Source organism: Haemaphysalis longicornis, unplaced genomic scaffold (genome assembly GCF_048455015.1).
Source record: "Haemaphysalis longicornis isolate Haplotype H1 unplaced genomic scaffold, Haemaphysalis longicornis Haplotype H1 scaffold_8, whole genome shotgun sequence".
Lineage (NCBI taxonomy): Eukaryota > Metazoa > Arthropoda > Arachnida > Ixodida > Ixodidae > Haemaphysalis > Haemaphysalis longicornis.
The window spans coordinates 97,138,740-97,153,622 of record NW_027526445.1 but is presented as its reverse complement, the minus strand read 5'-3'; the positions used below and the strand labels follow the sequence as shown (position 1 = coordinate 97,153,622).

Genomic DNA, 14,883 nt, shown 5'->3' with positions numbered 1-14,883 from the left:
TGCGCCAAGCCATGACTGAGCCGTTGATGGTGGAAAGACTGCTTGTGCAGCGGAAAAATTATCTCTGATTTGAAGCAGGCCAATGTTTGGCCAGTTAGTTAATGGCGACGGGGCACGGAACCAACTAGAACAAAAAGCGTCAGCGGAGAGTTAACGGCTGCAGCAGCGCCCCCTGTTTGCCCTAGAAAAACAGCGCCTGCGCGTGCCGGCAAGGACAGTGGCGAAGAAGTGACATAGGAACAGTGCGGATTGCCCTTTGCCGTGTGGCCGTATTTTCGCCAGCGCCCTTTGCGAGCGTTGTTTGATTTCACGTCTCGTTAGAAGGGCATGGCGGGCACGGTGAACAAAGGGACTGCCGGCGACCGATTGAAACTACGGTTGATTTTCTGTGCTAATGTCATCTGGAAGCGACGCACCGGTTCATTTCTGAAGCACCAGCCTCCATACACTTTGGGGGTGTTCAGAGAAGTGGGGGCGGCTAGCAGTTTGAACGGCGCTCTGGTGAATTCGTTCAAATGTCTCTCTGTGTGTGTATGTATGTATGTATGTATGTATGTATGTATGTATGTATATATGTATGTATGTATGTATGTATGTATGTATGTATGTATGTATGTATGTATGTATGTATGTATGTATGTATGTATGTATGTATGTATGTATGTATACATGCATGCATCCATGTAAGAATATATGCACGCATGCGCGTATTTATGTATGTATTTGTATGTACGTATTTACGTATGGATGGATGGATGGATGGATGGATGTGCGGTAATGGCAAATGAAATGCGAACCCGAAGATATCAACCGGAACACACAAACAGCGTCATTTGTCTCTATGTAACTCAAACGGATGCATCGTCAATTACCGCCACAAAGTTGACATATGTGGCTTTCCAAATATACCAATAGTCGGCCGTTATTGGACCTCCACGAGCCGTATTTTTCAAATTGGCATGTTCTTGTTCATATTTTCATGTTCATATTTTATTTGCCACTGACTGTACGTGTGCATGTATGCATGCACGTATGTATCGGCTGTTGTGTGCGTATGAAAACAGAAACGAGAGATGTTAAATGATGCATTGTCAGCGAGACATTGCGTGGAGGCAACACTGACAGGGAATATATTTATAATACAAGGTCGAAGTCCTACACCGCTTGGCAGGACACAAGTTTCTGTGCTTGCCCAAGCTTCCCGCTAGCACGAACGTCAGCGTGAAAGTTCCTGCAAGTCAGAAGCCTTGGTCTGAAAGGCTTTTTAGGCCCCTGGTAGGCACACCAATGACAGGCCGGTGCTGGGAGAGGTGGGGTGGATTTTCTAAGGAAATCTGCACAGGAGTCCAGCTTGCGACTATGTGTTCAGTTCTCTCTTTTCCTTCCTCTATCTGTCTCTCGCTTTCTATCTTGCTCTGTCTCGGTGCAATTTATGTGTGTGTGCGTGCGTGTGCATGTGTGTGTGTGTGTGTGTGTGTGTGTGTGTGTGTGTGTGTGTGTGTGTGTGTGTGCGCGAGTGTGAGCGTGTGCGCGTGCATGCGTACGTGCACACTTTCTTTCATTTCCTTAAGCGTGTATTCCTCGTTTTATCCTTACGAACCACTTGGAGTAGCAACGCCACCATTCAGCAGGTCTACCACACTAACACGGGTGCTAGTTGGTACTGATTCGTCTTTGTGTGCGCAAACTCAGCGCAGTCAAACAAGAATTCAGGTCTCTTTGTTCTCTTCTGCTCAATTAAAAAAAATACCCTGCGCACCGACAGAGGGCGCTTGTACTTACCCCAACGGTCGATCCAAACAGGCCGCAATGTCCACAAAGCCCCCTCCACCGCTTGATCCTCAATCAAGAACTCGTCAACACGGATTGCTGACGAGTAAGCTGTCGCCTTAGCCCTCATGCATATGAACTAGCCGGTCGTTACCACCGACTCCTGAGCTGCCTGCATAAACATCTTGGCAGGGAGGGTATCCCCCTCTACACTGAATCTACTCTCGCAACATCAACCCGGCCGGCAGGTCAATCTCATCTGTACTCCTGCCCACTCCTAGCTTAGAAGCAACAACACTCCTCATCAGCTAGCATGCGCCCTTTTCTTCGAGGCTTCCGAGGAGATCCCTTTGTCCATACCCCTCCCCCTTTCCCATCCTTGTCCCTTTCCAAACTATCGCTTTATATTACGGTTCCAACAGAGACCACTTACTAACAGCCCTAAGCATAAACTCTAGCCTAATACCTAATATGCAAACTACTCACTAATACCTTTCCTCACCATATCCCCTTTAAAAAGTCGCACGTTCCTGCACAATCCCGTGCTGAATGCCAGTTCTCTGTTCAACCCGGCACTATACCTCATACCACACAGCCTTCCCCCTCTTTTATTCCTCCTTTCCATCTCTGAGCTACGGGAGGCCCTGGTGACAAGCAATAACCGGGACGTCCAGAAACTCCTGTCCTTCATACGAAAAGCTGCAAGTGCACCTCACGGATCCTTGTCAAAGAAGCCACGTCCACCTCAAACAGCCTAATAAAACGCTTTGCTATCATTACTCGCTGTCTCTCGCCCTCTCTGTCTCCCTTGACGGCTTCGGACAACTCCGAACGCTCGAGGGCTTCCTTCAACAATGGTTTCTTTTTCATATTCAGCGTTTGGTGACATACGTGAACAACATATCGCTTGCGTATACACCTCAGACACAATATTTTTATTAGGGGAGCATCATGTGTTCCACGAGGCGAAAAACAACAGTGTTTTGAGACTTTGATGGCACCAAAAATCCGCCGGCAACCATCTAGCTAAAACAGCTCGTGGCAGGAACGGATACAGAACGCAGGACGAGCGGCGACTGGCAAATGACTTAACCACTACTCTAAGCCGACATTTCATGTAATCCGGTTTTACATGCACTTAAGCCATGAAAAAAGGTTTTCAGAAAGATTCCTCGGAGTACTTAGGTCTGCTTACGTGTTTAGAACGCGAAAGTATTATCGCTTCCGCTGGCGATAATTCGCTGTTACAACCCTTGTGTGTACTGATGGTTCGGTGGAGTTACCATAATACAGAGTCGTATCTTTCAATACGCAGTTTTTATGCTATGCTGCATGGTAACCAATGAAAACCGAGAAAGGAAGGTGTAGGATTAGATGTGCACGATGTAGCAGTGAACAAGTCTTTGATTAGAATTGCCATGGGAAAACATGCTGCTTCTAAACTGAAAACACGTGAGCACATTTAAATTCCTCTAGGAATGTTTAAAGCTTACTGCACTCAGCCTATCTTTCGGAACCATTTAAATTGCTCTTTGCAAAGCGCCACACAAAACGTGGTCACGCCTCTGTTTCTTTTATAAACGTGAAGTGCACATGACACTGTACACCACACGTTTTAATAGCGATGCCGTTTAAGCTGGTGGTTGGGCCGGCGAACGTACTCAGGAAAACCTCATCCCGTGGTGACGTCATCTCGCGCGCGCCGGCAGCGCAGCTTTACCGTAGTTTTGCCTCGTCGCGCTCGGGCAGGACTCGTGTCGCCACCTGTCGGAGGCGCGATACAACTGGTACAACCACGGCTTTGGAAACGTGTCGCTGCGAGGCTCCCTCTATCGCTTGTTGCGACGAGTGGTGTAGTGTTGACGGTGAAAAGAGAAGAAATAATGCCAAAATTAAAGAAGCCAAAAGACCGAGAAGCGATAACGTTAATCAAGTTCTTTAATTAGCTTCTCACGCGCCAAATCACACAAGCCGAGCCGTGGCCACCGAAGGAGTACAAAAATTTGAGATAACGCTTGTCCCGCTGCTCCCTCCGCTACTCTTGAAGCTTCTTCGCAAAGCCGGTGGGCACATGAACGTTGTGCCAGAGTGGACTCTGGTTGTACGTAGTTTAAGGACCGGGTGTTTATTGCTCTTTGGGGCTAACGACAACACCACGCAGAAAACTTGACAGTCTCAAACCATAACCACGCCGAAAACGTGGCCGAGTCTTCGAGCATAATAACCATGCATAAATTTAGATGAACTAAGCGTAAGCCAGGTGGCGCCGCCAGTTTCGATACTTCCCCAGTCCTCGCGTTACTATTGCGAAGGTGCCCCAATTTTTCGAACAACTTCTACGCATATGAAATGCATCTTACTCAGAAACGCCTAAAAGTTCACAACCGCCGCTATCTGACCACAATCGTTGCCGCCTCCATCACTATGATATGCATGCACTATGCATCACTATGATATGCATGCGTCGACATAGCACATGGCTATGTCGACGACATTCACTACCGATGCAAGTGCCGCCGCATCTGTGTGCTGCCCAATTTGATGCAAAGCCAGTTTGAGTGCTTTGGTATCGTATACAGGTCACCGTCACTCGTCCGCACTCTTAACTATCCAGAGAACCCCTACAGTGAGCAAACTGAAAGAACGCATTCACCACCCACAGTCTGCAAAAATAGAGGATTGGGCTCTCAGGGCCAAACAATGTTCTCTGGAGATATCATTCCGTGTGGTTCGGTAGATTGTACACGTTGAAAACGGAATGCCAAACAGAAACAGAAAACTTACCTGGTTCTTTGTTGTAGTTTTGATGGTCTGGCAGAGAAGGAGGCGAAGAGAAAAGAGATAGAAAGAGAGAGAAAAAAGTAAGACGTAAGTGTTGAAGTCGAGCACTGAAAACAGTTTTTAAGTGTTTTATGAATGAGACTGTTTTAGGCAATGCAAAACAAAATGAGCTTGAGTGAATACGTGTGTGGCCGAAGCAGTTGTTGGTTGAAAGCATTTGGAAGAACTTATCAATTTAACTAAGGTTTCAATATTCACGAGAGATGCAGCTATTTAATACCAACGGATGAATGACACAGATTGTTGTCACGGGAAAATTTTCGTTCTAAATGTATCTCCGAAAAGCGACCGGGCTCTTACTCCAGGGTTCCGTTTTCTGGATGGCCTCGAACAGCAAACATTAAAAAAACGACGAGTTTTGGCCGCACGTTACTCAGGGCCGGACCTACTACAGATATATTACACCTGACTCCGCAACTGAGGTGGTATTGCAAACATAATAATGTACGGTAGCGACGTCTCGCATTATATATTTACTCTCTGCTTCTATTCAGATCTTCCAAAGCAAATATTTTCTGCGAAACCGAACACTGCACACGCATTCACCATTAAAAAAATGCCTTCAAAGGGGACCAAGAGGCAGAGGACACACCGCGGTGGTGCCCCATTCATAACAGCGTGCAGCGCTAAAAAAGGAGTTACTGTCGTCACGTCCGTATTTCAGCCCTAACTTTACAAAAAAATCCTCTTCCCCTAATAAAATCGATAGAAGAGGAAAAGAAACACAAGAAAAGATGAACAGGCACTTCCACTTCCGCTATCATATGCACGCACAAGGCGCGTCAGGCACACGCCCGCGTTCCGCCCGCGTGAAGCTCTCCCTCGAGGCCGTTAGGCCTCGAACGGGTTGTTTACGACGACCGCTTAGACCCGACACACGCACAGCGCGGCACGGAAGCACATCACTCTTGCGCCTCTCGCGCTTCGTCCCTGCCTTTCCGAGGGGTCACAGGACCGTACTCTTACAATGGACCCGCCATTCTCTTCTCACCTGGAGTACACACCTGTAAACAAACACCCCGCCTTAGTCGCGACGCCGTGACCGGAATCTTTACGCGCCAAACTAACAGGGGAGAGAGGGAAAGAGAGAGGGAGAGAGGGAGAAGGAGAGAAAGGAAGAGGGAGCAACGAGCTTGGGGTCACTTGTGGGATCGATAGTAGAGGCCGGCGAGGGGACGAGGAGAATCGTCTGTGTTCGCGGAAGGGAAAGGAGGAAGGAGGCAGAGAGGCGAGGAGTAAACAGCTAGGAGCCGCTTGGTGCAGCTCAAAAGATCCCGCTTGAAAGCGACTCCCTCGAACCGCATTAACGCAAAGCGCATCTGCGATTGAATTATATACGCTTCGAGTTTGAACAGGCCGGGAGCGACCTTTCGGCGTGGCTCCCATTGTTTCCGCTTGCCCGGCTTACGCCACGGTTGAGGTGAGGCACTTGTTTGGGCCTCTTTGCTGCAGCGTCTTTGAAGGGTCTCTCGAGGCTATTAGAGAGTTCCGAGAATAAACGAAGAGAAGAAACAAATAGCCTATATTAAGTCAGGGATGTATTTTATACGCTCCGCATTACACAAAGTCGCTTTTAAGAAGCACTGAGGACTGTCTTTTTTTAATGACCGTGGGCTTTCGTCGGACGTAGCACATGCTGCACCGATCGTATTTGGTAGTTTTTAGTTCAGTATTAGGGCCAAAGCCGTGTATGTCCACTTAGGAGAGCAGGGCGACGGCGTCAGCGGTGATACCGAGAGATGGTCATAGAAATGCGACATCAAATGAGAGATGCCATCGAGGAACGGGGACGGACGAATGATAGAAGAGCAGAGAAGAAAAAGGGCACGTGATTTCCCACGCCTGCGCAGAGAGAAGTGCAGCGATACAGTAGCAGCGCCCACCGCACCGCCGCTGGTCTGGCCTTGATGTCGGCTCGTCCAGCCGAGTTTCACTCCCCGCTTATACCTCGCCCAGCGGCGCAGCACTTACTAGAGATATAGGGTGCTGTGCGCGGCGTACCGTCGCACTTGTGCTGGCATTTCGGCTGCTTCTGCTCATGTGAGCGCTGAGGGAAAAATTACTTACCATCCCTTCCCGAAGAAAGTTGAGAGTAGCGCGAAAGCTGAAAGTACGCACAGCCTTCTACGAAAGTGCGTCCAATCGATCGTCAAACTTTCCAAGACCTAAATCGCGAACTAAGAACGAACTCTTGCGAGGATTTCTCGCTCACTAAGTGAGCGCCCTTACGAACGATCTGAATGTTTACTGATACATGGGTTATGAGATGAAGGTATGCTATTGTACCCCTTCTTCAAGATGGATGCGTGTATTACGTTATCTAGAATCGTTCCTTTCACGCGATTGTCAACTAACCATTTTGGCACAATCGAAACCCGGTTTCTCGCACGCGCAGTGTGCCCAAAGAACTCATCAGAGCGTTTCGGTCGACCAATAGTTATACAGAATGCATTTGTTTTTTGACAGAACGCCATCGGTTCCACTCAGAAAGGTTTCGCTTTAGAAGGTAGCCCCCACTATCCCGCACAAATAACTTTATAAGGGACCATGAAGAGAATATACAACCTTAATAAATTTCAGAAAAAAAAGCTAGCCTTTGGTAAATCAGTCAGCTCCATTGCAGTACTAAGTACGCTTAATAACTGAAAAAAACGGAAGCAATATTGAAAAAGCTTTCACATTTCGCGCGGCACAGACGTGCTTTGTACAGGAGGAGCATAATACGAACCAGTACTAAAAACATGGTTTTTGGTGTTGATTGAACGTGTTAGCAGTCAAGTGATACCATCAACGGAAACTAGACGCCCCACTACACTCATGTTTTAAGAGGCGAAACCCCTTAGGGGCTGCGGCCGTTGGCGTCTCCTGTCGTCGTCGTAGTCGTCTCGTGTAGTCACGGCACTAAAACGCCGGGACACTCGTTTACGCGTCGCGCTATAGCGTAACGCGTACTAAAAAAAACACCGGGGCACTCGTTTACGCCTCGCGATGGAGATTTTCGTGCTTCAAAGACAATAGACTTTTACAGCAAAGCTGCGTACCTTTACCCCCAATGGTTTCATATCCGTGGGTAAATACGCCAGGGCGCCAAGAATACAGTTATACACCGCATTCTTCCCCCTTCCGAGGTTTCACGTTAGTGAAGATGGCCTGGGATTTTTTGCCGGTACGTAGATCTGGTGGGTGGTCGCCAGTCGCACTAAAAAGATTCCGTGACGTCATATAGAAATCGCCAGAAAGTGGCGGGGAAGTCTTCACCGCTTCATTTGTTATCTTTAATACCTCGATTAATTTTAACAACTTTGCGATAAAATTATTATCACTGTTTCGCGTACAAAGCAGTGTTTTCAATAAACTAAATTTGCATGTTATTTTCGTGGCAACTTTAATACATGTGACAACATTTATTCAAAAATTTCCCCAAAGAGACTACAAGGCATTCGCATTGCCTGTCATTTACATTCCACTCTATCGTCGACGTGAATAAATGGAGAACATAATCGTGGCGGAATAATCACAGGACTCGGCCATTTGGATCAGCATTCAGGACCAGCGTTGCCCATATGATTTGCTATAAAAGGCGTTTTCAACGGTACTGGCGAACATGCCCGGTAAATAACTTTCCCTTGAGATCGCTTGAAATTCGCGCTCTGTGTTCGCGAAGTTCTAGGAACGACCTAATTTACCATTCTCAACGACCAACCACTTTATCAAAGAAATGGGCAGCACGAACCAGCCTTCTGAGCGTGTACACTTGTATAGATGTATATCGATTCTTTAGTTCCCAACTCGACATCAAGGGACCCGATTCGCATTAGAACCAAATACGACAGCCCGCAACGATTCCGACGTCATTAGGGAGGGCACCCTATTAAAAACATATGTAAGTGAGCGATTGGACCCATCGAAGCTCGTATTCGCCTATCTATATCTCCCAAGGCAAACGAATTATAAGGCCGGGCAAGGGGGAAAAAACTGTAACTACTCTACATGTCCAGCCGACGGCTTTAATAGAATCGAAGAGAGGAGAGCTGCAGTTGGAGGTACCTTCCTCTGGTTTAATTCATGGTCGAAACAAAGCAACAACTAGCGGCTAGAACAAGACACCTTCGAGGCACAGGCCTCCACCCTGGCACACCACCCGACCTTCATCGGTCGATTTGGGGACCCCATCATCGCTCCCTCCTTGCGTTTCTTCGCGAAACGGGAATCAATCTATACTTGTGACATAGTATTTCTGCCAACGGGCATACTATCGCAATAAAAAAATAAACAGCATGCCAGGCAAAGCCCCTTATACTTCACAGGCGATCGAGAATAGAATGGGAAAAAACGGCTCCGAAGACAAAGCAGGGTACCAGGTAAAGGGACCAGGTCAAAGCGAGGTAAAAAATGTGGAAATACCGGTACGTGCAACCACTTCGTAATTTTCAGAAGAAATGTGTCGCTAATCTGAAGGCCACCCTTCTGGTTTTTTTATGTGGTTCAATGTCCTAAAATTTTCTCCGGAATTCAGATACCTCGACAAAATCGCACAAAGGGTCTGTGGGCTTCCTGGGAGACGCCCAACAAAATAAGAACCGCTCGACGGCATCACCACGCAGGACCCGGGGTAAACACAAAGTCATTTCAACGCGATTGCGCTACTAGGCTCACTGAGCTATTTTAGGGGCGAAGAACTTTAGGGGCCCGGGCTGTCCGCGTCTAAGGTCATCGTCGTCTCATATAGTCGTAGTATCATGCAGTCATGGTACTAGAACACCGGTACACTTGTGTTCCAACGCCCCGCGCTAGAACGTAGCGCGTTCTAAACGAACACACCGGGACACTCGTTTTCCAACGCCTCACGCTAGTACATTTCACATTCGTGGAAAAAACGCGTACTAAAAGAGCACATTTGACACGTGCGGCTATGGCGTAATCTCTCGCTCTGCCTCCCCCTCACTCTTGTTTCACGTGTCGCCTCCAAAAAGCGCCCCCCCCCCCCCCTCCCCAGACGCTGAATCCAAACCACCGTCTGTCTCCCCAGTCTCCACGAGTGGGCTTAGCTAAGTCGGCAAGACGACGGGCTCTTGCTCCGCTTCTCCATTCGGGCCCAGGTTTGATCCCTCGCGGTGCCAGTAGTTTGTGTAGCCTGGGTGTAGCCAGTACTTAGTAGTATCCTGGGACGTTTCCTTGTGTAGCCTGTAGTAGTAGCCTGAGAGTTTTCTGCTGACGCGGACACGCAAATTTCCTTGGCTGGTTAGAGGCATACTGCGTTGCAGTAATAATGATGAGAAGGCACGTTCGGCCATTGCACACTAATGTCTTTGGGATTATTACGTTATAGGCAGGACTCAGACGCTCCCTTGATTTTCAGGTCTGAAGCTTTCTTCGGTAGGACCGATGGCGTTCTGTCAAATGTATTTCTCTATAGAGCCGTTGGTCACCCGTAGAGCTCTGATAACATCTCTGCTTTCACGCAACGGCACGTGCGTGAAACCAGGATTCACTTGAGTCAAAATGACTACTAGTTGAAAATCGGGAAAGGTAACGGGAATAGATAAGACAACACACGTCTCGAGCATGACGAAGGAGTGCAGTAGTGTACTTTTATTGGATAAACTGCGTATGGGAATACATATAGATCGTTCGTATATGCGTTTCCTTAGTGCGCGAGAAACCGTCGCATGGGCTCCTTCTTCGTTTGCGATGTGGGTCTTTGAAAGTTTGACGATCGATTGGACGCACTTTTAGCGATGGTTGTGACACACTTTACTTTTAACCCAGTTTTGACGTCAGAACGCTTTCGCGCTTCTCTCGACTTTTTTTTGGGAAGGGTCGGTAAGTGTTTTTTTTTTTTTACGTTACCCTGAGACGACCCTGTAAGTGGCGCATGCTCCTCTGATTCCAAAGATACGTGTTCAAGAAACTTCGCTGCACTAGTACGCTACAGCTTTCGACCGCCTTGCTTGAAGCTATGGTCACGTCTATGTTACTGCAACACGTTTCGCATATCGCGCTCCACATCGACTATTCACGTCGTAGAAACGGACAGAAATGTGTTCCTGCTTGACTACATCAACCATTGAGTATAAAAAATTCACGGACACTGTTCAGACTGAGTACTTGTGGTATTGCGAAAGTATTGCGTTTCATTCCTAGTTGTGCAATCCTCCCTGTCTAATGGAGGTCGGTCGAGATTATGTCCTCTTCTGTTGCGACAATGCCTTCGTGACGGGCTGGATGTATGTCCGGCGTGTAATCTTCGCGTCGGAAAGGTTGCGGGGTATCGGCTGGTGGTTATTTCGGGCTGCAGCGAGCGCCTGTCTCTTGGCCAATTGCCCTTTTTAGAAACCTATGTACGGAATCAGAGTACACGTGCTTTGCTGCATTTGTAATTATCATGCTAATGTTTTACATGTAAGCCTCCAGTGGCAGAGTCGTGTCTTCTGATGATTGTCCTAATGATCCCTTCCTCTTTCGGTAGTTTCTTCCTTCTTTCCTTTCTGTTCTCTTCCCCCAAATCCGCCCAATGTGGCCAACTGCACACTCCGTAACAGTGTCTCTGTGGGGGTCCAGTTGACCCATGCACCCCACCGCACTCCTGAAGCATGGGAGCTCACTGTGAGGAACTCGATGGTCTCGGATCAGGTGCTTGCCACCTCCTGAGGCCTTCACGTCGCCGAAGCTCTCAAGGAAATGGCCACCACCTGAAAGAGTCTGACTTCCTTGCGAGGATAAGGAATGGACGGTTAATAGAACAGTCAAAGTTGTTTGGTTGACCGTCAGGTGGGGACTTCCCTAGTCCAGGAAGCCCTGGGTCACGACGGAAGAAGTATTTTGAGGAGGGGAAACCGCTGGGCTAGGACAGGGCGGGCGGGTGGGCGGCGCGTTAATGTCACTGTCTGGCGAGGTGGAAATGCAGCTTGCGGAGCAGCACAACAGATTACGCGTCAAGCGCGTTGCCATAGTTTGCCTGTTCTTCTACGGACGCGGCGCACAAAAATCGTAATCTTGGCGGCCTATCTCACCAGGTCTACCAATTTTTGTTGATGATCCACGTTGAATCTGGTTATCCGACCACCGGAAATTTTCATCATACTGACACCGGCTCATTCATCCCTGGAAGGAAATGAGACGGCTAATTCCGCAGCCCGAGCATCTTTGCGAAATAGTTTTATTTAGGGCCTAGGGAACTCTGTGCACCCCTCCTCGCCGGAACAACCCCCCCCCCTTTCTTACGCCACTGGCCACCCTTTTGCCAAATAAAGGTTTATACTTACATCGACATACATTTATACCGAGTCGCCATCCTTGTGTCAATAAAGTTTCATTCATTCATTCATACATACATTTCCTCCTCGTTCTTCTGTCTTACTATTATTGAAAGACTCTGCCACTCGTACTGGTTGGCACTCCATTTACACCTTTAATGTGAACATTCCTTGCAATTTTCATAAATAGCCTGCTGAAAATTCTCATGTACGTCTCTGGTTGCGCGATTGTGTCCTCTCAGTACCATCATCGTTTTTCTTTTTCCCTTGTGCCATTTTCATTTTTTCTTTGTTTTTCTTCTTCTCCTTCTCCTGTGTGGTATGGCCACGAACCCACTGAAGGCGGCTGTTTTTTGTTTTTTTTTTCGCCGTTATGCATACTCCTATCCGCTACACCCATTAACATGCCCTCCGACTTCTTCAATTAGCGAGCTCAAATTACTTCTCGGAACGAGCTGCTGGGCGTGCTGTCCAGGGGGCTGATATAGTGGTGATCGGTGCGGCCGAAAGTTTCAAAGAAAGTTCAAAAGTATACTTTCAGAAGTCAAACTAGGCTCTCGCTTTCCCATAAGTAAAAAAAGCTTTAAGAATCCTCAGTAATTTTTTGCTCTATTTCTATCATTTTATTGCAAAGGTATTTATTGCCGCTTCAAGCAAAAATGCGGCGTTCATCGTAGACGTGACCGATGGCTGAAAGCGCGAACAGGCAAAGAGAAAATTAGGTGGGTCTGGCACTTGAACCTGTGCCCTACAAAATGCGAGTCCAACATACATCCCTTGCAAATCTCCCAGTCTATCCTTTGGCAAACAAAAAGTGAACCTGCAAGGATTTGAAGCTTGGGCAGGTTGGTACGTAACTTTTGAAAGATAGCGACAGCGCATCGGACAGAACCGTAGGAGAAGGAGACAAGTGCAAGTGTTTGTCTCCTACCCTTTTCGTCCCTTCTGAAGCGCTGTCGCTTTCCACCTGATCAAGTTCCCATGGGACTAACTAATTCATGACACCCCGGGCTTACAAAACGTCGTGCACCAATACGAAAGGCTTTACCAATTCATTAAAATGATCCTGCCGGCACAGTTAGCTTCTTTTAGAAATATATTGCTTCTTTGCTGAGACAAAAAATAAATAGGAAACGCATTTTCGTTTGTCCTGTTTTCACTAGATGTCGCTAGCTGTCAAGCCAGCAGGAATTCTGTTTTTCATTCAGTACAGAGCTTACATATCTGTAGAATAAGCCAACTACGCCACGCCGTTGCGAGCATTGATATGTATTATTAAAGCTTTTCGCATTGGTGTACGATGCTTTTTAAGTCCGTTGGTCATGAAGCAGTATTTCCAATAAGAATGTTAACAGGTGAGTCCCCATTAAAAGGTGAACCTAGAGAATGCCTTGTGGCCTCCGTCTTAGAAAACTCTGTTAGAGACATGTCTTGGTGCCTACACGAGTAATTTGAGCACAATAGTTGCAGAAGTAGTAGAGCACATTTGCGTTAATAGCGTATACGTAGTGCTTACATGGACGAAGAAAAAGGAAACAATACAGAGGAAGGAAACAATCTCCTAAGGTGGGCACGCGCCCCTGCGATACAGGAGAAGAATGGGAAACCAAAAAGAAGACGAAAACAACACAAAGGCGATAAGATAATGACGATTGTAATGGCAGAACACAATCGCGCCACTGGAGACCTACTGGAGCATTTTCAGCCTGCTAATTACGAAAGTCGCTTAGCTTGTGTAAGCTGAGAGCGTGTACGATAGCGTTAACAAAGGCGATTGGCCAATCGATGGAGTAACACTGAGAAAGAAGAAGGAAACAACAGAAAGGGGAAAGGATCATTAGGTTGGGAGGACAGAATTCCTCCGCTGGAGGCCTGCATGATCGATTTAAGCATGCTAATTAGGAATGTAGGAAATCAGGTGGGCCCAAATAGCGTATTGGTGTTGCTAAAAAGGGCGATTGCCCAAGAGGCAGGCGATCGCTGCAGCCGAAGCCATCACCAGCCGAAGCAACCGCGACCGCTACGACGCCGACAGTAGACGCCTGACATATGACCCTCTCGTTACGAAGACACTCTCAAAGGGAGATACAGAAGTAGTTTTATTCTTGCGAAGACAAGAGGACGCAATCACGTCACGCCGGTTTGGTTACCGTCTGTCCTTGGCCTTGCACGTCTCACCCTGCCATACTCCCCGGTCAACATGTCTCACCGGCATGCCCGTCATGCCGTTCCCGACGTAGTTGAGAACCCAACGTCGACAACAGGCACACTCACAGTCACATCTGACCCACACGCATACACAGCCACGCGCGTCGACAGGCGCACCGACGCACATAACGTTACACGTGGTTTAAAGAAGCTATGAAGACAAAATACAAGTTGGGTTTATTAGAAAGACTGCTTAGTCCCGATAACAATGATACCAATATCATCGCAATCTTCGAAAAAATAACAGAGATATTGAAGAAAACGTGTGAAGCAGTCGCGACCCCCTAGCCAATTTCCCGCAACTTTTCTATGACGTCACGGAACCTTGTTTGTGCGATTGGCGGCCGCCTAACTGACCTGTCGCGACGACACACGACTGGACGTCTGTAATGGGGCCTCTAGTTCCATTTGACCGCATCACTTGAATGCTAACGTGCATTTAACGCATTGAAAATTGTGTTTTATTGTTGGCCCGTATGACGTCATCCTTGCTCATAACACGTCACTGTGGCGCGAAATTTGAAACTTTTTAAATACTTCTCGCTTTTTTTTTCGTTAAAAAACATCTTTTGGGGCTGTAATGGAGCTGAGTGAGATACTGAATCCTAGTTCTTTCAAATTACACGAAGTTGTATTTTCTCTTCATGGCTCCTTTAAAGCACACAATTCAGAATTCCAAGCCACTCTTCCTGTGGTGGACGGGATCCCGATCCTTCGCCTAATAAGTGAAGGTCTCGTGTCATCCACAGGACTGAGGCGCACGTCGGGGTCTCTTACCCTAAGAAAGATTAATGGTGTCATCCGCTTG

The 14,883-nt window shown here is 47.6% G+C and overlaps 1 protein-coding gene across 1 annotated transcript in view; it reads right to left on the bottom strand.

Annotated features, from left to right (window-relative positions):
- Positions 1-14,883, bottom strand: part of LOC144148187 (uncharacterized) — a 107,874-nt gene that overhangs the window by 63,745 nt on the left and 29,246 nt on the right. Inside the window, exon 2 of the mRNA XM_077679773.1 lies at positions 4,555-4,581. Within this exon, the coding sequence (XP_077535899.1) occupies positions 4,555-4,581 (27 nt within the window). The remainder of the gene's footprint in view (positions 1-4,554; positions 4,582-14,883) is intronic.